The sequence below is a fragment of the Peromyscus leucopus genome, chromosome 7 (genome assembly GCF_004664715.2).
Source record: "Peromyscus leucopus breed LL Stock chromosome 7, UCI_PerLeu_2.1, whole genome shotgun sequence".
Lineage (NCBI taxonomy): Eukaryota > Metazoa > Chordata > Mammalia > Rodentia > Cricetidae > Peromyscus > Peromyscus leucopus.
Genome location: NC_051069.1, coordinates 96,801,169 through 96,828,731, shown reverse-complemented (window position 1 = coordinate 96,828,731; position 27,563 = coordinate 96,801,169). Strand labels below are relative to the sequence as shown.

At 53.1% G+C, this 27,563-nt stretch overlaps 2 protein-coding genes across 2 annotated transcripts; both read right to left on the bottom strand.

Moving 5' to 3' along the window:
* Positions 1–648: 648 nt before the first annotated feature.
* Positions 649–15,081, bottom strand: Camkv (CaM kinase like vesicle associated). The gene is made up of 11 exons (XM_028887005.2): positions 14,956–15,081; positions 5,649–5,752; positions 5,403–5,534; positions 5,151–5,225; positions 4,798–4,936; positions 4,546–4,666; positions 4,327–4,402; positions 4,101–4,237; positions 3,861–3,939; positions 3,543–3,630; positions 649–3,263 (listed from the first exon to the last, which is right to left on the bottom strand). The coding sequence occupies exons 2-11, from the start codon at positions 5,741–5,743 to the stop codon at positions 2,670–2,672; spliced, it is 1,536 nt and encodes a 511-aa protein (XP_028742838.1). The 5' UTR covers positions 5,744–5,752; positions 14,956–15,081; the 3' UTR covers positions 649–2,669.
* Positions 15,082–18,994: 3,913 nt separating this feature from the next.
* LOC114705166 lies at positions 18,995–22,973 on the bottom strand. The gene has a single exon (XM_028886855.2). It carries the CDS (start codon positions 22,692–22,694, stop codon positions 19,026–19,028), a length of 3,669 nt encoding a protein of 1,222 aa, XP_028742688.1. The 5' UTR covers positions 22,695–22,973; the 3' UTR covers positions 18,995–19,025.
* Between the last annotated feature and the right edge of the window lie 4,590 nt (positions 22,974–27,563).

Genomic DNA, 27,563 nt, shown 5'->3' with positions numbered 1-27,563 from the left:
TGAACCGGAAGTTATGACAACAAACCCATGGCTGAGCACTTCGCTCTGATTGGACACACCTCGGGGCGGGGCGGAGCGCTGGATCGGCTGGGATAAGCGGCCCGCTAGTCGTGCGGAATCCTGGGACTTAACACGGTACCTCTTGGGGATCGCCTAGGAGTGGATTCCCATTTCTACCTAGGAGTGTCCTGCAATGGGCTGGGGCGGAAAACAGCGAAGCTGCAGGCTGATCCCTATTCCTGCTAAACTTAGTATTGTGTCAAACTAGAGCTGGCGCGAAGCAAACCAGACCTCTTCTTGCTGCACTTCGGGACAATCAAATAGACTGACATCCCAAGGAAAAGAGATGATGGTCCTATGGGTATGGAAAGTGATAGACCATGCTCTGGCAGCCCACAGTTCCCAGACCAAAAGAAGGCCCCCACATTCTCAGCCTTCTATTATGAATGGTCTTGGAAAGATGAACACATTAAGTCCCAACCCATCAAAACACTACACTAGCCTTGGCTTTATTCAAATATGACCTAATAATCCTCGAAATTAGGTAGCTACTAGGGCCAGTAATTTTGCTCTTACCTCCCAGGTTCCTCATGCCTGGGAATGTAGGATAATGACTTTGGAGGCACAGATGCTTCAAAGACCAGGAAATAACAAACCCTCTTTATTATTCCCACATCAGATAATTTAAGGTCCTCCCTGAGAAAGCAACCCAGGTGAGTTCACCAAAGCCCGTCTGAGTTGAAGCAAGTCTCCTAAGGGATTTTTACGATATAGTTAGCAGTATCACTCCCCCAGAAGAAACAAACATGACTCCATATTATAAAGCAGATCTGCTCCAGCTGGGGAAGACAGAGTGAAATCTTTTTGGTCTAAGTGGAAAGCACAGGTATTCACAGGAAGTAGGCATCAACATACAGCACAGAACTTATGTGCAATCGCACCCTTTCCCCAGCCCAAAGAGGCCCACTCCAGCCATGAGCAAGGTCTCCTCTCCCTGTAGTGGTTGGCCCTGAGTGGATTCCATCTCTATGTCCAAGTTAAGACATAGACTCTTTGGTCAACAATAGTTGGAAAAGCATCAGCCCTTCAAGTGCTCATCTCGGGGGAGATAGTTCTTGGCTGAAACACATCACTCACATGGTTTCCTAGAGTCCAGAGGATCCCCATCAACATCATTCAGGTACACATTAGAGAAGGTGGCCTTCACTCTCACCCCAAGCAATGCATCAGCCACTACCCAAATACCTGCTCCCAGCCTCTCCCCTCCCCCACTGCCTTCCATGGGCTCCTCCCCAATAGGACAGAGGAAGCAAAGGCAAGAGGGTGGCCAGAGGCTTTGCAGGGTGACGTTTATTTGCCAGGTTCAGCAGGCACACAGTTAGCCCACCAACCTTCACATACCAGAGCAGACCCACAGGCATGCAGGGAGAAGGGCAGGACCACCGTGGAGTGCCCAGCTAGGCAAGGCCCAGCGTGGCTGCCTGTTCAGGCTGTGATTGGGTCGGACCAAGGGTACCTGCCAAGAGCATACCTCCAGTTACTGAGGAATCTTATTCTGCTTCCTCATCCCAGCAAGAGCAACTTAACATGGCTGAGTGATACCCAGCCTGGAATAGCAGAGATAGAGGAAAATCCTCTCTGTGTGGCTGAACAAAGAGCAGAAATCTGCCACTGTCCAAAGCAAACTCTCAAGCAGCCTATGAGGTACTGCCATGCCTCCCTGGGAGGAAGAGGATGTATGGCCTGAGTCTGCATGAGGTGGCCATGAGTAAGATCTCTTCCCGTGGAAGTGGCATCTAGGAAGACCCCGGGGGACACCAGCCCTCCCTATCCAGCTCAGAGCAAGGACCCAGATAGGGTGGGGCCCTGGTGCTTGCCCTGTACTCTGTTCTAGGTCTCACTGCTGTGGCCTCACTGTTTCTCTCCTTTCCTTCAGAGTTTCCTAAGAATCAGGATACAGAGCAACCCACTACAGGACTAGGGAGGGCAAGAAATAACACAAGGGTCTTCAGAGGGCCTACCCAGGGGAAAAGATGGAAGCGTCTACCCTTCTACCCATTCTCTGAGGATCCCCACAGCTAACGTGCAGTGCCCCCAACCACGTGACCAGACTTGACTTAAAGCACACTGCCCTAGATTTCTGCATCCTCTCTAGCGGCCAGTGTCTACTCCTAGAGCAGCCCACACACCACAGGTACACACCTTCATGTGCGGGAGCCTAACACTGCTGATAGGGCCTCGCTGGAGGACCAGCTCTCAGGGCAAGGCCACCCAATTTAGGGCCTGGGAAAGTATGAGACTTGCAGGGCCTGCCTGGGGAAATGATGAGGCAGGAAGGGGAGAGGAAGGAGAGCAAGGACCCCCTGAGTATCCCTAGAGCAGCATCCCACAAGGAACAGAAACTGGTGAAGCTAGCGAAAGACAGAAAAGCCACAAGGAATCCATGCAGGGGCTGGGGCTGGCCCTGCCTCTGGCCTGCCCACCACTCACACACATTCACACAGGAGACGAGACTGCTCTCCCATGGCCCCCAGGCATGCCCCACTGGGATGAGGGAGCTTGGGGGGGAGCTAGAGCATCATGCCAGTGACTCTATATACAGTAAGAAGCCCCTCATCCACACTCCCACCCTCCTTCCCATCCCTCAAGACCCCCAGCAGGCTGCCCGTTCAGCTCATCTTCTCCCTTTGAGACTCCTGGGCACCGCCAGAAGCCTCTTCTCCTTTACTAGAGGGAGGAGCCTGGCCTGTGGCACCCTCTAGGGCTGTGCTGTCCGGCTGGGCCACAGCCGGCTCGGGGGCGGCAGCTGCCTTTGCAGCTGGTACGGCACTGCTTTGGGTGGTGGGCACTGTGCTCTCTTCCGTAGCTGGGGTAGCTCTCCCATCAGTAGCTGGGGTGGCACTCCTGTCAGTGGCCGGAGTGACGCTCCCATCCGTGGCCGGAGTGATGCTCCCATCCGTGGCCGGAGTGACGCTGCCATCCGTGGCTGGAGTGGCGCTGCCATCCGTGGCTGGGGTGGCGCTGCGATCTGCAGAGGCTACATTATCACTCTTGGCAGCACATCCAGCACCGCCCTCTGTGGCTGCAGTCGCGCTGCTCCCAGAGGCAGCTCCACCCGCAGCGGCGGCGGCGGCGGCGGCAATGGCCCCACCAGCGGCAGCCCCGGGGGTGGCCGTGTCTGAAGTGGACTGCGCTGCCGCTGCTGCGCCCGACTGCTCTGGCGCCCGGAGCCGTTTCATGAGCGTGGTCACTCGGACAGCCTTCTGAAAAGAGGACAGTGAAGAAAAAGGCTCGTGGTGAGGTTTGCTGGATCCACTCCTTCCAAATGGCGAACCCAGCCCCTCCCATAGGACCCCGGCTGCCTCCGGCCACCCGGCCAGTCAGTACTTCAGCCTAAGATAACAGCAGAATCTGCAGCCGCTGCACAGGATAGCCTGGGGAAAATTTGTGCTCAGCTGAAGAGGTGCAGCGGCAGCAAGAAACTGTGGGTGCAAGAAGAAGCACTTGGAACTGGGCCAAGAAGAAAGCGAGCCAAGCCCTACCTTCCACTTGGCTCTGGCGAAGTTCTTTTCAATCTGGGCACAGACACCATCCTTGATGTTCTTATCAGAAGCAGCATTACCAGAAATCCTAGAAAGGAGGCCAGTGCCTCTGATGAGATGCTGTGCCTTCGTGGAGACTACACAGCTCTTCCCTGTGTGATCGAGGACCACCAAGCAGAGCCTCTGCTTTGGCCAGAGCTCTAGAAAGCCTCCCTGACTGACCTTCAGGACCTCGAGGATAAGAACCTCTGACGTAAGAAGTTCAGAGGGCAACAGAAACTTGGCCTCCACTTCCCCTCCCCGCAGGGCCCTGCTCACCATTCATGAGAGATGGCCTCTTCTGCGGTGATCCGCTGGTCTTGCTCCACCTCCATCAGCCTTGTGACCAGGTCTTTGGCTGGGGACAAAGCCAGGGAAGGGCTAGGCAGGGGTGCCCCATCTCATTGTCTAGATGTGATGAAGGGGCTGGGGGGCAGGAGTAAAATCCAGCAGACGCTGACAGCGGCGCCTCCCTCCCTCCAGCCCTATACTCTGCCCGCCTGCTGGGTCTCTCCTCACCTGCCTGAGAAATATCGTCCCAGTACGGAGAGTCAAACTCATAGTCACCAGCCAGGATCTTGCGGAAGAGATTCTTATCATGGTTCTCATAGTCATCTTCTTCTACCTCCTCATAGAAAGGTGGGTTGCCTGAAAGGCTACATGGAGCAGGGTCACCCGTGACGGCCACAGACACAACTGTCCGGCCAACCTGGCTGCAAGCCCAGCTAGGTGCCCTGTCACTCACAGGATGTACATGATGACACCAATGGCCCAGCAGTCCACAGGGCGTCCGTACCGCTGCCGTCCTACCACTTCCGGTGCTAAAGAAGAAAAGCGTCCATCTGCCGGTCAGTGTCCAGTATAACCATCCATACCCTCTTTCCTGGAACGGAGACTTTTCCCCACCCCAAAGTCTCCCCCTGAAGGCTGTCCCTCCACCATCCCCTGTCCCGTCCCTCCTTGCCCAGATACTCCGGGGTCCCACAGGGCTCCTTGATGAGGCCATTCTCTAGCTTGGCCAGGTGGAAGTCACTGATGACAATCTTTGAGTTCTTCAGCCTGTTGTAGTACACTAGGTTTTCCAGCTGTCCGGAACAGAAGGGTAGGCAGACATTACTGTGAGGGCCTCAGAAGCTGGACCAAGGGCCCAGCGTGGCACTCACTCCATCCCCAGCCCAGCTGTCAAGCGATCCAGTCCCTCTGGCTCTGGCCTTACCTTGAGGTTCCTGTGCACAATCTTGAGTGAGTGCAAGTAGGCCACAGCCTCCAAGACCTGCCGCACCACGTTGCTCGTGTCTCGCTCCGAGTAGTAGCCCTGGTCCAGGATCCAGTCAAACACCTCCCTCCCCGTGGCCCTGAGGGACACCAGCCCCTGAGCCCGGCGTGGGCAGGAGGACAGAGCATTTGGGAGGCCTGACTTGTAGCAGGCACTTGGCTGGGCAGGGTCCAGGGCCTTGGGACCACAAGGGTTCCAAAAGTGGATTTTTGGGGTTTTTTTTAAGCTATAAAAGGAGGAAAAAGAAAAGTCCTAGGGACCGGGGGATCCTGGAACCCCAGAATGGTACTCACAGCTCCAGGAAGATGAAGTATTCCTTGCGGGTCACAAACACATCTACCAGCTGCAGGATGTTAGGGTGCTTCACCCTAGTAGCAGTGGGAGGAGTCAGTAGTCAGGGCTTGGTGAACCCGAGAGAAGGAGAGAAGCTCTGGTTCCTAAGGTGGGTGGTTATGACAGACTGACTGGCACTTCCTGAGGCCCCCACCCGGAAGCCCTTCCCTGCTGTCTCCTACCCCAACTCCTCCCTCAGTCCTCACACTCACATCTTGAGGATGCCAATCTCATTCTTCGCCGCCTTCCGCACCTTACGTCCATCCCGCTTCTGAAACTTCTTGCACGTATGCAGCTTGCCTGTTGTCTTGTCCTTGGCCCGGAAGATTTCACAGAACTCCTCGCTGAAGCCAGCAGGCACTCTGCTCAGCCTAGGCCTTGGGACAGGGGACCCTCCGCTCCCCCTTCCCCAACTCTGGTCTATCCGCCCATCATTGCCCAATATGCCCAACACTCACGTCTTGATGACTTGTCCCAAATCATATCTGTCAGTCACCTCCGATGGCTGGTTATAGTTCTTCTTGTCGCCCAGAGTCACACACCCAAACGGCATTGCTAGGCTCTAAGATGCAAGCAGGATGAGGTCGGACTCAACTGTACCATTTTCTACCCCCGCCACCCCCCACCCAACAACAACATTGAATCTGCTTTTGGGAAACCCCAGCCCAGCCCAGGTCAAGTGAAGGGCAAAGTAGGCAAACACAGGACCTGCTTTGCTTTTCCAGGTCATAGTGCAGCCACTCAAGCTGGCTGCCTGAGCTGCAACAGTTCCCACTAACCAAATATTTACCAAGCTGACATATTAGGAAGTAGCTTTTCATTAGATACACTTGAAAAGACTTACAGAACAATTCGTTTACTTATTTAGTTTTGATTTTTGAGACAAGGTCACACTATATTGCCCTAGCTGCTCTGGACTCGATATATAGAACTGGAACTTGCTGGAATCCTCCTGCCTCCAGTAATGGGATTAAATAATCAGTTTCTTTAGGGTCAGCTAGATGGCTCACCAGGTAAGGACATTTACCTCCAAACCTGAGTTTGATCTCTGGGACCCACATGACAGAAAGAGAGAACCAACTTCCACAAATTGTCCTCTGACCTCCATGCACATACTATACTGTCCCCCCAAAATAAATAAATAAATGTAATTTTAAAACAAACAAACAAACAAAAACCTCACAATTTCTTTAAAGTCAGGTATGACGACTCACTTTGTCATTCTAGCACTCAGGAAACTGATACAAGAGGATTAGCGTGAGTCTGAGCCAGCCTGGGCTATACTGGGAAACTCTACTTCAAAAAATAAATAAAGCCGGCGGCAGTGGTGCACACCTTTAGTCCCAGCACTCGGGAGGCAGAGGCAGGCGGATCTCTGTGAGTTCAAGGCCAGCCTGGTCTACAGAGCAAGTTCCAGAACAGCCAGGGCTGTTACACAGAGAAAACCTGTCTCGAAAAAATAAGTAAATAAATAAATAAATAAATAAATAAATAAATAAATAAATAAATAAATCTTTAAATTTTAGCTATTCCATGAACATATATTTAAGTTTATTCCAGCAATTATATTTTTGTTTTTTTCGAAACAGGGTTTCTCTGTGTAATAGCCCTGGCTCTCCTGGAACTCACTCTATAGACCAGGCTGGTTTCGGCCTGCCTGTGTGTTCTGAGTGCTGGGATTAAAGGTATGCACCACCACCCCTGGAAATTTTTTATTTTTATTTTTTTAAGATTATAATATAATTATCATTTCCCCTTCCCACCCTTCCTCCTTGCTCTAATCAAATTCATGACCTCTTTTTCTTTAGTTGTTGTGGTGTGTGTGTGTGTATTGTGTGTTATGTATGTGTGTGTGTAGTGTGTGTGTGTGGTGTGTGTATTGTGTGTGTATGTGTGTGGTGTGTGTGCATTGTGTGTGTATGTATGTGTGTGTAGTGTGTATGTGTAGTGTGTGTGTGTGTATTGTGTGTTATGTATGAGTGTGTGTAGTGTGTGTGTATGGTGTGTGTAGTGTGTGTGTATAGTGTGTGTGTATGGTGTGTGTGTGTGTATGTGTGTGTGTATTGTGTGTGTGTTGTGTGTGTATTGTGTGTGTGTGTGCATGTGTGTATACATGTTCCTGATTATATAACCTGCTAGGACTATGCAGTGTTGTTTGAATGTATGTTTTCAAGACTGACGATTTGGTATTGGATAATCAATTGATGTGCTCTTCCTGAGGAAGACTATCTTCCACTCTCAGCAACCCTTTGTAGCCTGTAGTTCTTTGTCTAGGGCTGAGGTCTCATGAGCTTTCCCCATAGTTATTTATCTCTGATGGTCCAGAGATGCCAAATGTTGCTGAAGCTATGGACAAAATGAACACTGTTGGAGGAGGGCAATTCCCCTTTGAAAAAGCCTGGACCAGGTGTGGTGCACAGAAATCCTAGCACTTAGGAGGTGGAGGCAGGAGACTCAAGGAGTTCAAGGCAGCCTCAGCTACTTGATGAGTTCAAGGCCAGCATAGGCTACCGGAGACTTTGTTGTAAAGGACAGGACAGGACTGGTTTTCTCAAACAAATATATTCTATGTGCTTCTTTTATTTTTTATGATTATTTATCTGTATGTGTATGGTTGTTTGGCCTTCATGTGTGCCTAGGCACAATATGCACGCCTAGTGCCTATGGAGGCCAGATGAAGGGCTGGGCCTGGAACTGGAGTTACAGACAGTTATGCTGTGTGGGTGCTGGGAACTGTACCCAGGCCCTCTGGACGAGCAACCCATGCTTTTAACCACTGCACAATTTCGCAAGCCCACTCTACGTACTTTAAATATTTGCTCCACTGAAATGCATTACATTTGAGCCAACTGTGCCCCAGGAGTTCCAGGCCAGCCTGGGCTACATAGGGAGATCCTGTCAAAGAGAGGGCGGAAGGGAGAGAGGCAGGCATACATTTATGCCTCAGGACACTTGTATAAGAATGCTCATAATTGCCATATCCATAATTGCTAAAAGCTGGAAAGAGCCCAAAAATCTACCACCAGCAGGATGTATTGTGGTATAGTCCTATAATAGAATGGTATGCTGCAAAGGAAATGAAGGAGCTATGGTTCTACTCAGCCAAATAGTGTATCTTGCAAAAACAGTGTTGACAGAAACAGGAAAGAACGCACGTAGTGTGAGTCTATTGATAGAGCTCAACCGGGCAGAACTCGCCATACTGCTGGGTTCAGACACAGAAGTAACACTGTCCAGAAAAGCAGAAAATACGTTCTAAGAGCCACACAATGGTTCCTCCTAAGGCACAGGATAGGATGACTGCTTTAGGGCACATGGGGGCTTCTGGAAGGCCTGATTCTCAACCTGAATGTGCTTTATATATTTTTTTTTTTTTTTTGGTGTGTATGTTTCTTTCTTCCTTCCTTCCTTCCTTCCTTCCTTCCTTCCTTCCTTTCTTTCTTTCTTCATTTATTTATTTCTTTTTCTATTATCAGCTTGATACAGTATAAATTCTTATCCTAATAGTGAAATGTTTCATTGAGGCTGGCCCAGTAATTGAGTAAAACCAAAACTTATTACTTATTATAAGCCAGTCATCCGTACTTTATATCTTGGTAAAAATGTACATGCAGGGATCTGGAGAGATGGTTCAGCAGTTAGGAGAGCTCGCTGCACAACTGTGAGGACTGGAGTTTGAATCCCAGCGCCCACATAACAAGTCAGGTGTCTTGAACATGCCTGAAACCCCAGCTCCGAGGGTGACAAAAGGGGACTATTGGGGCTCGTTACTGCCAGGAAAATGCAAACCCCAGGTTCAGGGAGAGACCTTGTCTCAGAGGAATAGGTGGAGAGTGGCAGAGAAAACTTGATGCTCTTCTTCCGGTTTCTGAGTATCTGCAGACATGAGTGCTCACCCACACTTGCACACGCACGTACACATGCACACACTAGGGGTTGAGGTTGGGTGTGAGCGGGCATACTTTTCTAGGACATGAAAGGAAATAGGAGTTCTCTTTAGGGCAAAGAAGTGGACGTTGAAGGTGCAAATTTGTATCTTTTGTTTATTATTATTATTTTTTTTTTGGAGACAAGGTCTCATGTAGCTCAAGTCGGCCTCAAACTTGCTACATAGCTGAGACAAGCCTTGGACTCCTAATCTTCCTGTCCCTATCCTTGAGTGCTGTGATTATAGGCATGTGCCACCATGCTCTGATGTTGTTTATTAATTTTTCTTTAGAATTTTTAATATGATTACTTGGATGGATTTAGTAAATATTGAATTCAGACATGTTGTTTGGGGTATATCTAGAGGGAGGAGTTCTGTGTAGGGGAGAAGCAGTATTAGGGTTGGGCCTCGGAGCAGAACGCTTTGCCTGGAAGCAGTCAGGAGTGATGGTCCGGAAGGGCAAGGCAAGCCTGCCTAGCACTAAACTACTGCAGGAGTACACAGGGGAGCAGGTGTGAGGCTTGGTCTGGTTATTGCTGGCTCAGTAGGCTCCAGGAACTCTGCACCTGGAGCACACACAGCGCCCTGCCTCCACTCTGTCAGTGACAGTCCAATCCTAAATTTCAGTGCTGCATGGCTGGCCCCAGCATCCAAAGGAAAAGACACCCGCTGCCTTGTTCCGAGTTAGATGGCTGTGTCTACCTTTATAGCTCTAACCCCAGAGTCTGCCTCCATAAAGTCTGTTTAGTGCCAGCCTGTGGCTACACCAAGCTCTACACTGAGACCTCCCTGAAACGGCTCTGCCTCTGCCGCCTCGGCCGTCTCTGCCTCCACAAAACGCTTGATGGAGAAGGACCTGGGCCAGGGCCTCGAGCACCTAAATATTCCCCTGTCTGAAGGCACTTATAGTGTCAGTACCCCTCGGCAAGGAGGACTCTGCCAGCTGAGGCCAAAAGCCAGGCTCCAGACAAGCCCTATGGGCAACCCTGACAGCCAATCACTTCCTTCCAGGCAGAAGCCAGCTACACAATTCCCAGGGGTCTCCCTCAAATGTGTCCTCAGCATTAAGGATCAAATTCTGTAACTTCTTCATCCGCATTACTTGAGCTTGGGGAATACAAATGCATTTCATCAGTGTGATTCAAGCCAGAGCTTAAGCCATCTAGCGAAATACCACAGAGGCAAAGGCGAGATGCTTTGAAGATGTCGGTTGTGTGTCTTTGCCACGATGTCCAAAACCCTGCCCCTGCCCCTGCTAGGGAGATGTATGTGGCTGAAATTTCATTCTTGCAGCTCGGAGCAGAGGCTCAGCCAGCACCACTGCCAGCCACCCATCTCCACACCGCGACATCTGGAGGAAGAGGCCTGCATCAGTCCTCATGTACTCTAAGGGCTTTTTTAAAATTTTTTTTGAGGGGGAGTGATTACCCTCCCAGGCTGGAATCTGAGGGCCATTCACTGGGCAGGAGGATGGTACCTTGGCCTGCAGGTCTCCCAGACGGACTGGGCAGGGACCATTCCTAATTCTGTTGTTTTGTTATACTGCTCCCTCTGATACAAATACCCCTCCCCCAAAGATTCCCATGGGAATCCCATTTGTCACTGCAGAGTTATTTATAACATTAAAAAGGAATCAGCAACTACCTAAATGTCCAACAACAGGTGATTCGCCGGTTCCAGTGTATCTGCCCAATGGCAGGCAGTGTAGGCATTGGTAAGAGCACTACCCACCTTGGCTGCCCTGTGGAACAGCCTCCACGTGGGCAAGGAACCAAGACCAGAGCTGAATGTTCTTCCAGCACAAATTCTGACATTATAAGGTTGTCTATGTAACAAGTTGTCTAAAACAATCCCGATGCTCCAAGGCCCTGTGCAAAATGGCCCTTTTCTGAGATACTTTCCCCCAGTTCCACCTCCCTCCCCATTCCAACCGCTCTTGCCTCTGCCAACGTGGTGTAGGTGGGAGGTTTTGTGTATGCCTGTCCCTGATCCTGGTGCCAGCTTTTGGCTATGCATATGCATTCATGTCCATGGGGCTTGGTCTGGTCTTGGGGTCTGTCTCTACCATGGAAAGCTCACGGTGCTATCAACCTATAACCATGTCCTACAGGTCTCAGTGACGGGACAGGGACAAAGCTACTTTACCACCACACTCCCTCCCCTCTACCTTGGCTGCCCAGATGCCACCCAATTATTGCCCCTCTCCAGCATTCTAGCTGAATTCACGCATACACCTAGATCTCTCAGGGTGAGGGGAAAGGAAAGGGGAACCACCGTGTTTCCAATCAGTACCTTCACCTGCCACCCCCATTCATTCCACCATCTGCTCCCTGCTGCTGCTCCAGTGAGGCTGTAGGTTGGATACACCAAGCCCCTTGGTACCCCTCAGCAACAAGAGGGACTCTGGCCCCAAAGCTGAAAGAGGTTCGAGACAGCCTGAAGAAGGTGGGAAGCCAAGCAGAAAGAGAATGGCACTTCTGGTCCTCAGGGCCCCAAATCAACAGCCAACAAAGGAAAGTTTTCTTCCCAACAACACCACAGAACCGGGTCAGGTCCACAGTGGCCCCGGGATGGCCCAGGAGCCCCACTGGGGCCACTTTCCTGGTGACAGAATCCCTTTCCCTCTCTGCAAAGGAAATCAGTGTATATACCTGGGGCTGCCCAAAGGGAGCAAGAGGGCATGCAGAACGGAGCACTACCACTGTCCTCCGCACTCGCAGGCTCTGGAAACCTAAGGGCTCAGCCCTCCCGCTACTGCCCAGTTCTGGAGCTTGGCTACTGGGCTCAGGGATTCATGTCTCAGGCAACCCTGAGGAAGCCTTTGACGATTTGGTGCCCTAGTAATAAAGGGCCCCTAGGAACGACACCAGATCTTTAGGCAAGTCTGAGACAGGGGAACCCACCGAAACAGGGGCCAAAAGGCCCACATTAGGGTTTCCTCCACTGGAAAGCAGGGGTCAGCCTGTTTCAGGTCTCACCTTAAAATCCATAAATGAAGTTTCCTGCTGCCCTGGCCTCTGCCATGCAGGGCTCTCGAGCTTGCAGTAAATCTAGAGAGGCCAGGAAGGGCCCAGGAGGCTTCCCGCTGACTCCTGACTGTAGGCAACACCTCCCAATTTAGTGGCAGCTGTGAACACCAGCCTGCAGGCACCTCTTCCCTTCCCTCCCTTCCTCTCCTCTCTCAGCTATTAGGCCTGAGTTTTCTATTGCAAATGGACATGCCCTAGCCCAAATCCTGTCTAGCTCATAGCTGAAGCCTTAGCCACAAGCCCGGGGAGGTAACAACCTCCTTCCAGTGTATGTGGTTATCAAGAGACAGGTCATGCTTTAAGCCCAAGAGACTGGATAGGGCACAGTCCTGGGGGGCACAGTCCTGGGGGACGGGAAACAAGCTGTGCCACCATCAATGGTTCCTGGTGCTGACTCTTCTACCTGTGTCAGGAGTATGGAGGAGCCCCTGCCCACCCACGCCCCCCCCCCCCCAGTCTTCGGAGTGAGCATGTAGCCCACTGCTATTTCCACAACAGTCAGCTCTCCACAGACAGGCAAATCCAGGAGCCAACCGTCACTGGCCCTAGAAGCTGGGGTCCCAGTCTTTGAAGCCATTGGACACCCTCCATCCCTTTGGTTGGAGGAGAGGATCTGCAGAGGAAGGCACTGGAGTAAAAGGTTGCTATGGTGATGGAAGTTTTAAAACAAAGGGAGGAGGAAAAGGTGGGTATTAGTGAGGGTCCCTCTTCCCAAACTGACATTTTGGCCTGGCTCCTTCCCCATGGGTTCTGTGACCCTGGTCTCCATAAAGGAAGGGAAGGTGGGGGAACCGAGAGACTTTAGCAAAGAAAGAGGCAGAGACACAGAGAGACAAAGGCAGCATCTACTGGAAAGAGGAAAAGGAGGCGGCAGAGGAAAAGGGACACAGAGACAAGAGAGAAGCAGGCAGAAGGTTCGGAATGCCCAGCAGCAGCCTAAAACCTCCATGGCCATGTGTTCTCATCCCCCGGGCCAGGAGCTCCCCTTGGCATTTGGCTTTCAAGACTCTTCAGTATCCTCCAGACATACACTGAACTTAGCGTGGGAGGCGCAGGAAAAGAGGTCAGCATCTAGGAGCCTCTTGGTGGGGACGAGGCCAGCTGTTGCAATCCCCCAGCAGGACAGTTCCAGCCTCTCTCCCTGTCATTACAGCAGCTTAGGTAAGAGAGGTCCAAAAGTTGGAGATACAAGCATAGTGGATAGATATGAAGTCCAGAAACCTGGCTGCGTCCCTTTGTAGGCCCTCCTCTCAGCTGGCCTAGCTTTACCTAGGGTCCCCAGCAATCTCTACCCCAATCAGCCGAACTCTCCCGGTCTTGGGTCCCCAGAGCCCTTCTTGCGGCTCAGCTTCATCCTGTCATCAGTCTTGGGCAGATCTTCTCAGGAGGGCCAAAAGCAGCACCAAAGACAGCACCGTGAGCAAGCCATACACAGGATAAGTGCACACCAATACTCCCCATGCCTCAGTTTCCCTGAACAGACATCACAGCTTCTGTAGTCTTCCCTCAGAGCAGAGGACTGCCACCAGCCTGTTAACTGGTGGCCCCTGGGGGATGGAGACACAGAGGAAGGCCTGCAGCAGATATGTATAAAGCCAGGGTAGGGCACCTGGGGATCCACACTAAATGAGGAAAGAAAGGGAGACCCCCTGTCCCATCCTGGTTCTGAAGGGAACGGAGATACTAATTTCCAAGCTGAGGGAACTGAGGCCCAGAAGTCACTGGATCTGCCAGGAATCAACTCAGAGGGGGAGGGGAAGCCAGCCTAGGTCTGCAAAGGTGGTCCCGGGGGCCCCAAAGCCTAAGCCTGGTTTTGGGTGGTGGTGTGTAGAAGATCTAGAGTAGTACAGACTAGACAGGAGCTTTTGGTGACAAGCAGGGGCCCTGTTCTCTAGGAAGGAACCTGATAAGAGCAGGTTTGGGGTCGGGGAGCAGTTGCCAGCCCTTTGTGGGGCTAGGGCTCAAGCACCCGGGGTCTCTTGCTAAGCAATACAAGCTGAAGAAGACAGACGTTCATGTTTTAATTGTCCCCTGCCACCCCAGCCAGGGTCCCTGCTCTTCACCCTGGTACCACCCTGACCCCCTTCCCCAGGGCTGCTGGCTCGCCCCCGCTGCCACAGCAACACACACATGCGGGAGGCCCACGTGTGAGCGCCAAGCCCCGCACCTCCCAGCAGGAACATGTGCGCCCCGCACCCCCACCTCGCACGTGTGTCCGTGCACCGCGCCCCCCCACCACCACCCAAATGACCCTCAAGATAAAGCTTGGAAGCCTGAACTTGGCTGGGGCCAATGGTCCACTCGGGCTTAGAACCTCCTCCCCCAGCCCCGCAGCAGCCCCGCCCAGCCCCCTCCGGATTGTCGCCCATAAAGAACTCTCCGTTGTCATGGAAATTAGTGACTGCCAAACCGGAGGGAGGGGGCCCCCAGGGGCAGTTGGGAGGGGCTGGAGACCGTTCTGGGAGCGAGGATAGACTGCTCGGCCCTTGGACCTTATCCCCCTATAAGAGGAACCACGAATCTTCGAAGGTTTATGTTTTTTACAATTCGGAGCTGCAGAGGCTTTTCCTGGGACCCTCCCAAGCCGTCCGAGGTAATGGGGAACTTTAGCCCAACCCCGCATGCCACCCCACCTCGCATCTGCAAAAGCCTCGCTCTGTGCCCCGGCTGGGACCCCCAGAGTCCTCGCCGCGATCGCGCGCATCCTGCGCGGGGATTTTTCTAGCCATGGAAACAATCTCCCATGACCCCCACAACGTGCATCCAGGAGGCGCCCTCCCCATCGTCCCAGCCCTCCCTGCTCCGCACCTGCAACGCTGGTCGGTCACAGGGAGGAAGCGATAACCGGCTCAGCAGGGCTCCGGGGGCGGCCGGCAGAATCCGCTCCGGGCACGCGGGGCAGACGCGGCGCCAGCTGCAGCCGCTTCGACTCCAGAACCTCCAGCATCGCCAGTCGCTCTCTGGCAGCGGATTCGCACCCCGGGCCGGGGGCGGGCTGGGGGCGGGGCCTCCTCGCCCGGCCCGCCCCCACCCTGGCAGACCCGGAGACTGGAATCCCACTTCAGAGAGGGCGTATGCAGGTTGGCAGCGGAGCTGCTGAACACCTGCTAGGCTCCCTTAGGCCATCGGACTCTAAACCCAGCAACAGGAGGCGAAGGGGGCCTTCCCAGTCCCAAAGTAGGGAGTAAGGAGTGTGGAGGGGGGTGGGGGGGTTGGAACTGGAGAAAAGCCTGAGCCCTGGAGCTGCACAGAAGTCTCGGGACTAGAAGTCATCTCCAGGAGGCCAGGGTCGTGCCCAGTTTCCCAAACCTGATCCAAAGGGCTGGACCTACTTAGAAACGCATGGGCAGTCCCTAGAGCACCCCCTAGCTAGGAATAAACACAGAGGGGTATGTGTGCAATTGTGGTCAATTTGGGAATGGACAAGATACCACAGTGAGGACCTCAGATCACCCGACCACCAACTCCTACAAAGGTTGAAGTCTTGCCCAACTAAATTCCCAGCCAGGGTGGCTGGCTCAGTCAGACCCCTCTGTATAGCTCTGAATCTTCCAAACTATAAAAGTCACCTATGATGTAGTGTGGGGTCTGCTTTCTTCTCTTTGTAATAATCCTTAAACCCATCCTAAGCAGCATGACCTAGGTGATCTGAACTAGGATAACGGGGTCATGGAACTACTCGGAAAGTTTTGAATGAAGACCTTGGACATGTTTGTCTTTTATTAAGGAGGCAAATAGACCCAAGGCCAATCCCACTGCCTTCAAGTCCTGGACTATCCTGAGACAATAAAAAAGGCCAGATTTAGGTTTTTCATTCTCTGGATCTGGGCTCCATCCCATCTTGCTCTTCTAGTGAGTTGCCTGGCCCAACCAGCCTGGGAACAGGGTCACATGTTGATCGAGGCTCTTTGCATCACTACCCATAGCTGATGACAGAAGGGACCAACGAAGGGAAGTTGGGGCTGGAGCCAGAAGATTGCAGGAGAAATGATTGTCTCAAGGCTTCTGGATGACTTCCTCCAGAGGGGCTGTTGAGCCCTTCAGATCTACCCCTCTCCTCAGGAGCATTTCTCTGTGTAGCCCTGGCTGTCCTGCAACTCACTTTATAGACCAGCTGGCCTCGAATTCACAGAGATCCCCCTGCCTCTGCCTCTCCAATGCTGGGATGAAAGGCGTGCACCACCACCGGCCAGCTGGGGCCCTCCATATCCTTCCCTGCCTTTGGTCACCTCCTCTAGGCCATGTTGTCGTTGTATCTGAGCTCCTTGTGTACTGAAGAGTCTTGGCCATACACCCGCCCCGGTACCAGGTAGGAATCTTTTGGCAGGCTAGGCAGAGCCTATCTCTAATCTCACAATGCTCAACTGACGTTTGCAGAACGATCGAAAGACCTGGCACGCAATCCTTCCTATTATTCCCAAAACAGTGGGCCTCTGAGTTTATGGTATAGCCAAGACATGGCTTGCATAACTCGCATTTATCATACATGTTTTCCACCTTTCTTAAGGGTCATGGTTTATCCAAGCGTGGGGGCCAAGAAGCTGGATTAGGGCTTTCGAGTCAGGGGAAGGGGCGGTTCCCTAGAGCTTTGCCTGCTGCTGGCAGTATTCCACCTCTTCTGGGTCCTGTGCACACTGTGTGCACGTGGGTGACAGCACGTGGCGGGGTGTATGTGTGCACGTGAGTGTGTGTGCTCTCTCATATCAGGGGAGATGGAAACAGCACAGTGTATGCAGTGATGCCCGGGGGCACGTGTGTCTGTGGTCCCTGTGCACTCGGGCGTGCTTGCTGCCACATGTGCACGGAGGCAGCAACTAGTCCCCAGAGCTGCGCTTCCCCTTCCTGTCTGACACAAAGCTTGGGACTGTGGAGGCTGAATCAAGCTGTAAGAGCAGGTCAGAGGAAGGGGCTGGATGGTGCCCAGGGCAGGCCAGGTCTGTGACGACTTCGTGTCATTGGCCGTTTCCAAACTCCACTCCAGAACCACCCCTTGCTTTCACATGTGTGTGTGAGGATAGACAAGGTTTTGTCCTTTGTGGAGGGTAACCTGCAGGCATGGCTTGCCCCTCAACTTCCCAGGGAGACACAAGGTAGGATCAGCTTCAAGGTTTAGGCTTCAGGCAGCTTCCAGCTGCCCTCTGGAAAAAGGGGGCAGTAAGACCGTCAGTAAAGTGCTTGCAATGTAAGCATGAGACCTGATTCCAGCCTCAGAACAACAACAGCAAAAAAAGTGGAGGGGGGCGGTGCACACCTTTAACCCCAGCACTCGGGAGGCAGAGCCAGGCGGATCTCTGTGAGTTCGAGGCCAGCCTGGTGTACAGAGTGAGTTCCAGAACAAGCAATGCTTCACAAAGAAATCTTGTCTTATAAAAACAAAACGAAAACCAGGCATGGTGATGAGTATTTGTAATCCCCCGTGCTGGGAAGGCAGAGCCAGGTAGATATATGGGGTTTGCTGGCTAGTCACTCACCCTAATTAATACGTGAGTTCCAGGCCAGTGAGAGATGTGTCTCAGAAGCAAACTAGTAAATGTTGCCTGAGGAACAAACAACACAAGGTTAGCCTCTGGCTTCCATATATGCATGTAATACACACACACACACACACACACACACACACACACACACACACACACCACACACCACACACACACACACACACACACACACACACACACACACACACAAAGGGGGTATGGTAATTAATCTTTTTAAAAGACCAGCTTAATCTTATCCTTTCAGTTCTTCCAGGCCATCCACTGAATCACTCCCAAACTTCCCTCTGTTCAAAGCCAGACTGAGTGAAGGGACATAAGCTCCTAGTTATCCACTAGCCACTGGGATAATAAAGTCTTAACCCTGTCTTCAAAAACCAAAAAACAAAAAAAAACAAAAAAAAAAGTCTTTTGGTGTTACCAGTGGCCTCTGCAAGAGCCCTCCTAATGAGAACTCTGGCCACTGAGCATTCGGGAGCTGCCAGGGTTGAGGGGAAGAGAAGGGAGCCCAGAGTTTATAGTTCTGGCTCCCACCAAAGATAGAGGGTCAGAGAGCCAAAATAAGAGGCAGGATAAGATGTGAACTTCAACATCCACAGAGTCTGCAGAGCAGGCTGGGACCTCAGTACCCCAGCTCTAGCTGTGCTTCCCATCTGGGGTCCAGCACTTAACTACCCTCTCTACTTCCTACCCTGGGTACCAACGGCAATGCTCCCACGCCCTCTTATTTTGAAGCCCCTGATAACGCAGTTAGAATATCCTCCCAAGGTTTAGAGTCTAAGAGGTACTTGTGCTCTTGACTAGGTTCTTCCCCAAGTAGCACAGATTCTGGCAGACACCCTCCCTTGGAGGCAATGGGCCCCCCGTACCCGCAGCCATCTTTGGAATTGCTCAGCTACTGTCCATGTTGCTGGCCTCAGCCCCAAGAAAAAGGCCCAAGAAGGAAGCCGGAAGCAGTCCTTCCTCTGGAGCTAGGGGAAGGGGCTGCCCCCCACCCCCACCTCATGACTCACTCTAGGCTGTGTGGGTTATTACATTATGTTTGAAATTACCATGGCAACAAGCTGGCAATCAAGGGTAATTGCACTTGTCGTCAGGGCAACAGGGCAAAACCCCACAGCAGCCATTTTATGTGGTTGCCCTTGGGGTGCAGTAAGGTCAAACCAGATTAGAGATAATGATGACCAAGGGGCTCTGGGGGGTCTCTGAAAAGGGCAGGTTGCCAGGGCTCATGAGGTTCTTGAGTGTTGAAGTTAGGTATGCCTTGGGAGAACCAGGATCCCCCTCACTGACCGCATGTCTGGAGTCTTGTCTTACCCATACCACCCTCCACCTGAAACACGCAACAGTACTTAAAGTGAGCAGAACCAGAAGTTTATGTGCTCATAGCTGGTACTTGTAGATAGCCCACGGGCCCTCCTCTTCGTATTCCCTGCGGCTGAGCCACAGGCTTTGGAAGGAGTTCCGGCATGCCATGATGGAACCCCCAAGCCAGGCAGCAACTGCTCGGTGGGGAGAACCCAGAACGGTGGCACCGGGGCCCAGCTCCTGTCTCAAGCGCTCAGGGAAACCATTCACCAGGGTGTTACCACCGTCCAGCACCACATTGGCCAGCAGCTGCTCCTGCTGCTTGGCCTCCAGCCGGCTGATGCTCAGCAGGGCCAGCTGTGGGAGGCCTGGCTGGTTGAGACCTAGCAGATGGGGTTGAAAGAGAGCCTCGGGGCAACAGAAGCGCTCAGAGCCCAGTGTGATAACTTGCTTATCCGGGAGTACAAACTCCACCTGGGCCTGGGCCTGGTTTTGGGCCATCTCAGCGGCCATATCCATAGCCACATAACAGCAGGCCTCTTTAATCTGTCTGACAAATTCTGCCTTGGGTGGTGAGTGGCCACCTGCTAGGAGCAGCTGAGCCAGGTAGTTAGTGAGATCAGCACCAGCCACATCCAGCCGGTAGGTGTCAAGTGGAGCCAGGTCCCCAGTGAGGATGGGTGCCACATAGGAGGTCCCGTGGCCGCTTCCCACCACAAGGCCCGTGGTGCGCCCGTAAGCATAGAGCGTCAGGAGAGCCTGATGAACTGTCTGCATAGCTGGCACACGGAAGCGCTCAAAAAGTATCTCGGCCACCTTCTCTCGGTTGGTCCGCGGTGAGATGGGGGAGTCCGCCACAAGCACGGCCATCTCCTCAGGCTGCACTCGGAGCCTGCAGTAGAACAGGTGCTGCCACAGCACCTCTAGAGCATCCCAGTCGGAGACCACGCCTCGGTTCAGTACTGAGTAGGAGCCCTCTTGCTGTTCGGGGACCACGTACTGGGGCTGGCCCTGGGTTGAATGCTGCAGCATCTGGACTTGCGAGGGTACCACACTGAGGACGTGGTCCTCTCCAGCCAGTCCACATTTGGTAAATCCTGTGCCTGTATCAATCACTATGGCGGCCATGTTCTGGTAGGGACTCGATGGGTGGTGGCAAAGCACGGGTGACTGGACCGGCAGAGCATCCACAGCGGGTACCAACCCATAGCAACTCCCATGGAGAAGACCCAGGTGTGCCACCGCCGACGAGCGTGTAACAGCCTCGGCTGCCAACTTGAACTGATGTCCACTCTGGGACTGAGGGCCCACCATGGAGACGGGCAAGTCTTTACAACCAGTGAATGTGATCAGTTGTTCCTGGTGGGTCCTGTGGGAGTCGCTAGGTTGCCAGGATGGGAGCGGATGTATGCTAGATCTCTGAGCACTGCTGTTTCCAACTTTATCTCTGTTGGCATACATGCAGGCCTCCTCAGGTGCCAGGGGTACTCGGAGAATTCCCACGTGTGTCGGATTGCCCAAGGACTCGCTCCCCTGGGTGGAGAGCTGGCCACACTCCCCAGAGGTGAAGGTGGGCTCATTGGTGGTGGGGGCCGTCACTGTGAGAGGTACCTGTCTGGGGAGGGAAAGTTGTTTGGAAAGAGGAGTCTGCTCACTGAGATGAGGTGGACTAGTAAGGGGGGGCTGAGCAGATAGGGAGCCCTGCTCAGCTGCAGGTAGCTGTCTAGCTAGGAGGTTCTGCCCATTGAGGAAACTCTGACCAGTGAGGAAGGCCTGCTTAGTATCTTCAGCCTGAGGGCCACTAGGCTGAGCAGAATTGACCTCTTTCTGATTATTGCTGCCTACTTCCTCCTGGAGTGGAGATCTGGATACTTTCTGGGTATCGGCTGTTGAAGCAGTATCTGGCTTTATCCACTGCGATTTCCTAGTCTGAACTGTGGAACTGTCTTGCATTCTGGGAGAGTCCAGCATCCAGATGGTGTGGCTAGGGTTAATCTTTTCAGCCTCAGATTTGGACCAACTAGAATCAGGACCTTGGACCGGTATCTTTTCACCATATTGGAGGGGTGTCCCCGGTACAACAGGTCTAGCAAGCATCCCGATCCTAACAGGGGTCTCCGTGCCAGGGGAATTCCGTGGCTGTAGGTTGTGTCTGGCCTCTTTGGAAACCAGGGTGACCTCTGGGTAGCTTGAAGCTGAGAGGCTGGAGGGCACAGGGCTAGACAACATGGCTGTGGTGGACCACAGGCTGGGGTGGTCACTGTTAGGGGAGAGGATTGACCTGGACAATAGCCGAGAAGACAGCATATTTTCAGAAGTGTAACTCGATGGATGGTTGGGCGTGAGGCCTACAAGCACTGCCCGTGAGCCCATGGGATCGTGGCATAGCAACCCCATCCTGGTGCTGCCTGTGGCTATATCAAATACCAGCACGTGGTCTTCTACAGCATCCTGGAGCTGGCAGGTCGGCGCACTGGAAATGGGAAGATGCATGCCTTCTCTGGGAGTCTGGGGCGGGGAATGCTTGTTGCAGATTCTGTGATTGGCAGGCAGCGGCACATTGGAACAGTTGTTATTGTTGCAGGCATTGGGGAGCTGCTTGTCTGACTGAGAGCTGCAAATCTTGGGGCTACTTCTCTGTGTCTTGAGAGCAGCTAGAGGCTCTAAGGCTGGTGTTGAGGTATCTAGCCTGGAGGCATGGACCAGAGACTTCTTTACAGGATCCTCAGATTGCTTGGGTGGCACCTGCATCTTGCTAACATCTTGCTCCTGGGTGTGGGCTGGAAAGTCTATTGGAGTAGGTATTGGAGTGGGAGGAGTCCCCTTAAGGGGAAAACACCCTTTGTCCTTTTTGAAAGAATCTAAGAGGGTGAGCAATTGGTTGCCATCATTCTTGAGGTCAGGAGGCAGGTCTTGAGTGGCCACGGCGGCGGTATTAGTCAGGTGGTCGGGGTTAGAGATGTAGGGTTGAACTGCAGCAGGCATTGGTGTTCTATTGACAGCTGGAGTAGAAGCTTGAATTGAGGTGAGAAGAGGTAATAATGATGAAGCTGTCTTATTTAGGCTAGGAGCCTGAGCCAGATCTGGACCCTTGTCCTGCCCCTGATCTTGGACTGGAGCCTGAACCAGAGTCTGAAGAGGATCTTGACCTTCAACTCCACCACTCTCTCCTAAGAGGAGGTAGGGGAGCCACCGGCTCTTCCTGGGACCCACAGGGGCCGTCTGGCCAATGCTACAGGTTCCTTTGCCCCAGCCTATCAGAACCTTAGCTGGAGCCTTGCTCTCCCTCCCAATCTGTAAGTGACTCTGGGAGAGGTTGAATCCATACTGGGCTTTGTCATTGGTGCTGTCATTGTTCATGCACAGTGGTGGAGTCTGAGTGCCATCGTCCATGAGGAGATGCTCTTGGGTTCCCACGGTGGGGTTTGGAAATGGTTTAGAACAGGAGAATCTCGGGGTGTCTTGGGAGGCCTGTGCATAATTACACTGGGAGCTGACCTGAGCAGAATCCTGGAGTGGTTGGTGAATAGGCTGAGAGGGGGTAGCCTGGGAGGTTGAGCTGCAGGTCGCATCAGCGATGGCCCCAGTGGACAAGGACAACCCCTGCTTCGAGTATAGGAATCTTGAGCTCATCCATGGTCCCTGGGACCCTCTGAAGCCACCCCTTAGCTGCTGGCTGCCAAGCAGGGGATGGCCCTGGGGGCCCGATGGATCAGGGCCCCCCACCTTCTTGGTGGCTTCCATAGTCTTGCTCCATGCCCTAGGTGCCCTGCCCCCACTTCGTTGCCATGGTGACCCCACACAATCACTGCCCCCAGTGACCTGGAGAGTGACAAAGTATGGGATAACAGGGGCCCCACCCACTGAGGGGGGGTGCTTCTCTGGAGACTTTAGGAGGTGGAGAAACTTCGGGATCTCAATGACATTAGACTGCTATAGTTCAGCTTTGTCCCTACTTAACCATCAGTGACCACTCTATCCAGGCCAGCCCCTGAGTGAGGGCAGTGTCCCAGAGAGGACCAAGGTAAGGTCAAGGGAGAAAAGCAGTCAGGGAAGCCTGGGGGCCCTTTGCAAGAGCAAAGCCTCTTTACTAGTCTGTCTAAGAGACAGAAGAGGGTGAGGGGCCCAGGCTCAGCCCCAGGCTCCCCTCCCCTGTTCCCTGCTTCTGCTCCCGCTCCAGGGACAGCAGCTCCTTGGCAGTCTCTGCTGCTCCAGATGGTTTTCCTCTGCTTGTGCCTCAGAGAGCCCCCTCCCCAGAGCCACATGTCCCCGAAGCCCAGGACCAGTATCTTGCAGGAGTGGGTATGGGGGTGGTGGAGGTGGGGCCTCTACTCAGAATCTTCAAGCCAGAATGTTCTAGCTCCTGTCACATTGTGTCAGTTTCATCCTGGCCATAATGAGAGCGTGGCACTAGGCACAGGCCTAGGCTGCAGTAGCCACACTGTTAACCAAGTGCCACTTACAAGATGGGGGATGATCGGGATGTAGTAGGAATAGGACCAGCCTCACAGTCAGGACATGGCAGGTGGGAGACCGAGCACACAGTGGGCGTGCTCAGTATTGTATATAACAGTATTGTAGACACAGCAAGGGCAAGCTAGACAAAGCTCTGGATATGGACAGACACGTGAAAAATGTAAGCTTTGAGGCTTGATCAGCAATTCTCCCTCTTTTCTTTGATGGGGAGACAGGGGTAGGAAGGAATCAAATCTCCTTGGACCAGCCCCTTAGATCCGGGGCTTCCCTGAGTCTCAGCACCGCTCTACAGCTAGAGGACAGGTCAGTGGCATGGGTCTACTTCTGGAAGTTCTTCCTCCTCCAGCTCTGAGTCTAGGCCTACCCCCTCTGTCTTCCAGGGCTGTGTTCCCTTCAGGCCTCAGTCTTTCCACCCAGGAAACAGGTTTGTGGAGAATGCAGCTGGAGGCTTGTCTTCCTCTGAAGCAACATGTTTTCACAGAGGTTAAAAATAGTGTTTACAGCTGGCCGTGGGGTGTGAGGCTGTGTGACCAGGGACCAAGGCTGGTACTGCGCTGCATCCGCACCTTTGTGATTGGCTGTTGGGCAAAGCCTGACTCAGCCACATTTCAGGCCCCTCGCGCCACCCTCCCTCTTCAGTTAAGATAGGGAACAGGCAGCTTGGATTCCTGGGAACCAAATTACTTATCACTGCGCTGTGCCTGGGAAGGTGGAAGAGCCCACGGGTCTGCAGGTGCTCTCTCTCTCTCTCTCTCTCTCTCTCTCTCTCTCTCTCTCTCTCACACACACACACACACACACACACACACACACACACACCCTTGCAGAACACAATTCATTAATCTCGGGTCTGAGCGAGGTCCTTGTTTTTCGTGACAAAGTTGCTGGTAACAGCCTCTAACATCTATGCGATATAAAAGTTGCGCTGTACCTGGGAAGAATGGAACAGAGAGGTGGGGTGTCCTAAGAGATACCCTCGGCCCTGCTGCCCACTTGCTCCATGGCCGAGCCCATTGTCTACCTCATTCAGAAGGGAGGTATAACCCCCTTTTTCAGGACTGGGGTCCTTTGTAAGCAACTGTCCTGTGGTCTCTTAGGGGAAGAGAGAGAGCAGAGCCAGCTAAAGGGTCTGGCCCAAGAAAGCAAGCCCTTCCCACTTGTGAAGCAGACATACCTTAGAGCTATGATAACAGTGACTGGTATGGATGCCATTCCTTCTCTGTGTGGGACACATGGGACACAGCCTGACAGCAATTCAACAAGCTGGGGGGCTACAGTGTCTGTATTACAGATGAGGAGACCGGTGCCCAGAAAGCAATTGCGGAGTTGAGTCAGGCTTGGAAGCTAGGTTCCCTGACTCCAGACCCATATTGGAGGAAGACATGGTGTTACCACTGGGTGCCACTCCAAGGCCGAGCAGTACTGAGCCCTGCTGGAAGAGAGCCAACAGGCCTCCCTTTGGGGAGGGAGCTGCAGCCCCAAGCCCCACACTGAAAGCTGTGTCTCTCTTGTGCCTGCTCCCTCTGGTAACTCAGCAAGTAGCTCAAGGCCTGGGAAAGGTTATGTTCTCTATGGGGGATACTAACCCAGCACCCTCCTAGGAACTTGACGGTACTGAATATGGCCCAGCTGCACCCTGTGTGGCCAGGCTAACGCCCTCTGTCATTAGAATTCTTGACTGGCTGAAGCTCATTTCTATCTCATCCAGCTGAGGAGGCAGGGTGAAGAAGCTTCCAGTCTAGGCCCCTTTTGCTTGGCTTTTGGGGATAGTGCCCCTGTGCCCCCCCCCCCACTTGTTTTTTAAATAGTCTCTCTCCAGGAAGAAGGGCGTCCAATTCTATTTCTGATTCTGGGAAGTGAGGAGGGCCAATGTGTTGCCATGGTAACCTAAAATCCCCTCCCCCAGGCTAAGCCCATTCCCCAGGCAGAGGGCCTGGGAGGGTGGGGTAGAAGGGGTGGCTAGGAGAAGCCGAGCAATTCAGTTTGAGGGTGAAGTCGGTGTGTCTCCCCTGTGAAGGCAAATGCCCAGCTTGGCCTTCCCTCTTATATCTTAACCTTCCCAACAAGCACTGTGGAAGCCCCCAACCTTGAGGAGAAGATCCAGTCACCCTGGGAGAAAATGTTGTCCCTATGGATCAGGCTGAGGTCCTGTCACCTAACAGGCCCTAGGGAATGTGGAAGTGACAGAAAGGCCATCGAGGGAAGAAGGGAGGTTGCTTGTGTTCTGTCATTTCTTCGACCCCTAGGTCAGCCTGGCCTGCTTGTCCAGCACAGACCCTATTTTGGGTGCCCTTGTATTCTCAAGCAGCAGCCAGCTCTGTGAAATCCTGCTCTTGTGCTCTTCCAGGACACCTGCCTTCAACACTCTGGGCCCTGGGAATGCTCCAGACATCTTAGAAAACTTAAGATCAGAGGGCTCCTTCAGTGGTCTCCCAGTGCGGTCATACGCTGAACAGCGGATCAGAAACTGAGGCTTATTTCCCTGGGGCTTTGTCTCGGGGCCTTGTACATCAGCTTAAGTGCTCCCGAGGCTGCAGATCTGTAGCATTAGATGTGTGGAGGGAGGGCATTCCATCTAGCAGAGCCCAGACAAAGGAAGGCGTCTGAAAAGACCCCATAGGTTCTTGTGACCCAACCCTCTCTTGATGCTGATGGGAAATTGAGAGGGGCCTCAGTTTCCTAGTTGTTTGCCTGCCTCCCCCCTCCAGAGCAATGCGAGAGACCCCAAAGCCCTGGACCCTGGGCAGCCCCGCAGTTTATCCTGGCCAAGGTTCACCCATTCCATGGAGACAAGACCAGTCTGTGAAGGAGTTGGCATCTCCTGATCCCTGTCCCACCTGCACAACCCTAGAGGAAGACAGCCAGAGACAAGAACCCCAGCCTCAGGCAACTTAGAGAGGGTGAGGTGAGATAATCCACTCCTAATCTGGGATGTGGAAGGCAGAAGCCACTAACACTGGGAGGATATGGCTTCTGAGCTCTAGGCACAGAGAAATTTAAATAACAGATGTTTAAACAACCTTCCCTGCAAGCCGCTGGTGCAGTGACCCCTCCGCTGTGATGTGTTGCAGCTTAAAAATAGCCCACAATGAACCGCTCTGAGCCCCAATTGACTCAAGCTTACGTAACGCTGCGTGAAAGACAGCCAGCCGCATCAGCCAGAGGGAGGGCAATGGTACAGCCATCCTGGCTACCCCTCACAGCTGGCCGCTCCTGCCTCTCCTGGGAGCAGACCCCCATCCAGAAGCCAGCTAAGCAAGGGGTGAAAAAAAATCCTGCCAGAAGCACACATGGCTACAGCGCAGGCATCTCCAACTAAGCCTGCAGAGAGGATGTGAGGAGAACCAGGGACCCGGCAAGACCCAGACTGTGGGGAGAAAATGATGAGCTAAAGAGACCAGAGCACCCAGTTGACAGGTGACTGGAACTGCCCAGGGTATTCATTTTCCCTCTGGAGAAGGGGGCTTCTTGACTTGACAGAACAGGTCAGCAAAACTTATTCATGTGTGGCTGACACTAGCTCATTGAGCCCGGGGATGGAGCCAACTCCCTTGAGGCCTCCAATTCTCCAAGGCACAGCAACATCCCTGGAGGAACTTGTAGCATGGGAGAGGGAGGGCTAATTGAATCCTGGGCTATTTGTTATCAGCTACTTCTCTACGGGACCCTAGATCCACAACCGGCCACAAGCATGTACAAATCACTAAGCCAACTGGAAGGAAGCAGAGGCGAGAGGTGAGGGTCTCATCGGCATTGAGAGCACTGGCACTCATTGGTCACTCTCCCGGCGCCCATGCTGAACCCCTTTAATGAGTCAGTAGCTTTTTTCAGTTCCTACCAACTGAACTGGAAATAGGAATCGCCACAGGCCAGATCCCCTGAGGTCCAACGGAGCAAGGGTGAGACAAAAGCGTATTGGGGATCTCAGGCCAGACTATGGCTCCCCATCAAAGCAGGTCAGTCTCCTCACTGCATGCCTTCCAGGTGCGAGACGGCAGTGACACCAGTGGGCAGTCAGGAGGCTGTGAGTCATCCCTGCTTCCTCAGTCCCAGCTCCCACCACGGCTTCCCTGAGTCTTTATTGGCATTTCCTCGCCCCTCGGCCCCACCAGGTTGTCCCAGAAGGAGACAAGACAT

Excerpts from the sequence above, each read along its gene's own strand:
- Camkv (XM_028887005.2), bottom strand. The coding sequence starts at position 5,743 with ATGCCGTTTGGGTGTGTGACTCTGGGCGACAAGAAGAACTATAACCAG. Across the intron at positions 5,535-5,648 it reads TTGGGACAAGTCATCAAGAC|CGAGGAGTTCTGTGAAATCT; the intron begins GTGAGTGTTGGG and ends TGCTGGCTTCAG. Across the intron at positions 4,667-4,797 it reads TTGTGCACAGGAACCTCAAG|CTGGAAAACCTAGTGTACTA; the intron begins GTAAGGCCAGAG and ends TGTTCCGGACAG.
- LOC114705166 (XM_028886855.2), bottom strand. The coding sequence starts at position 22,694 with ATGGAAGCCACCAAGAAGGTGGGGGGCCCTGATCCATCGGGCCCCCAG.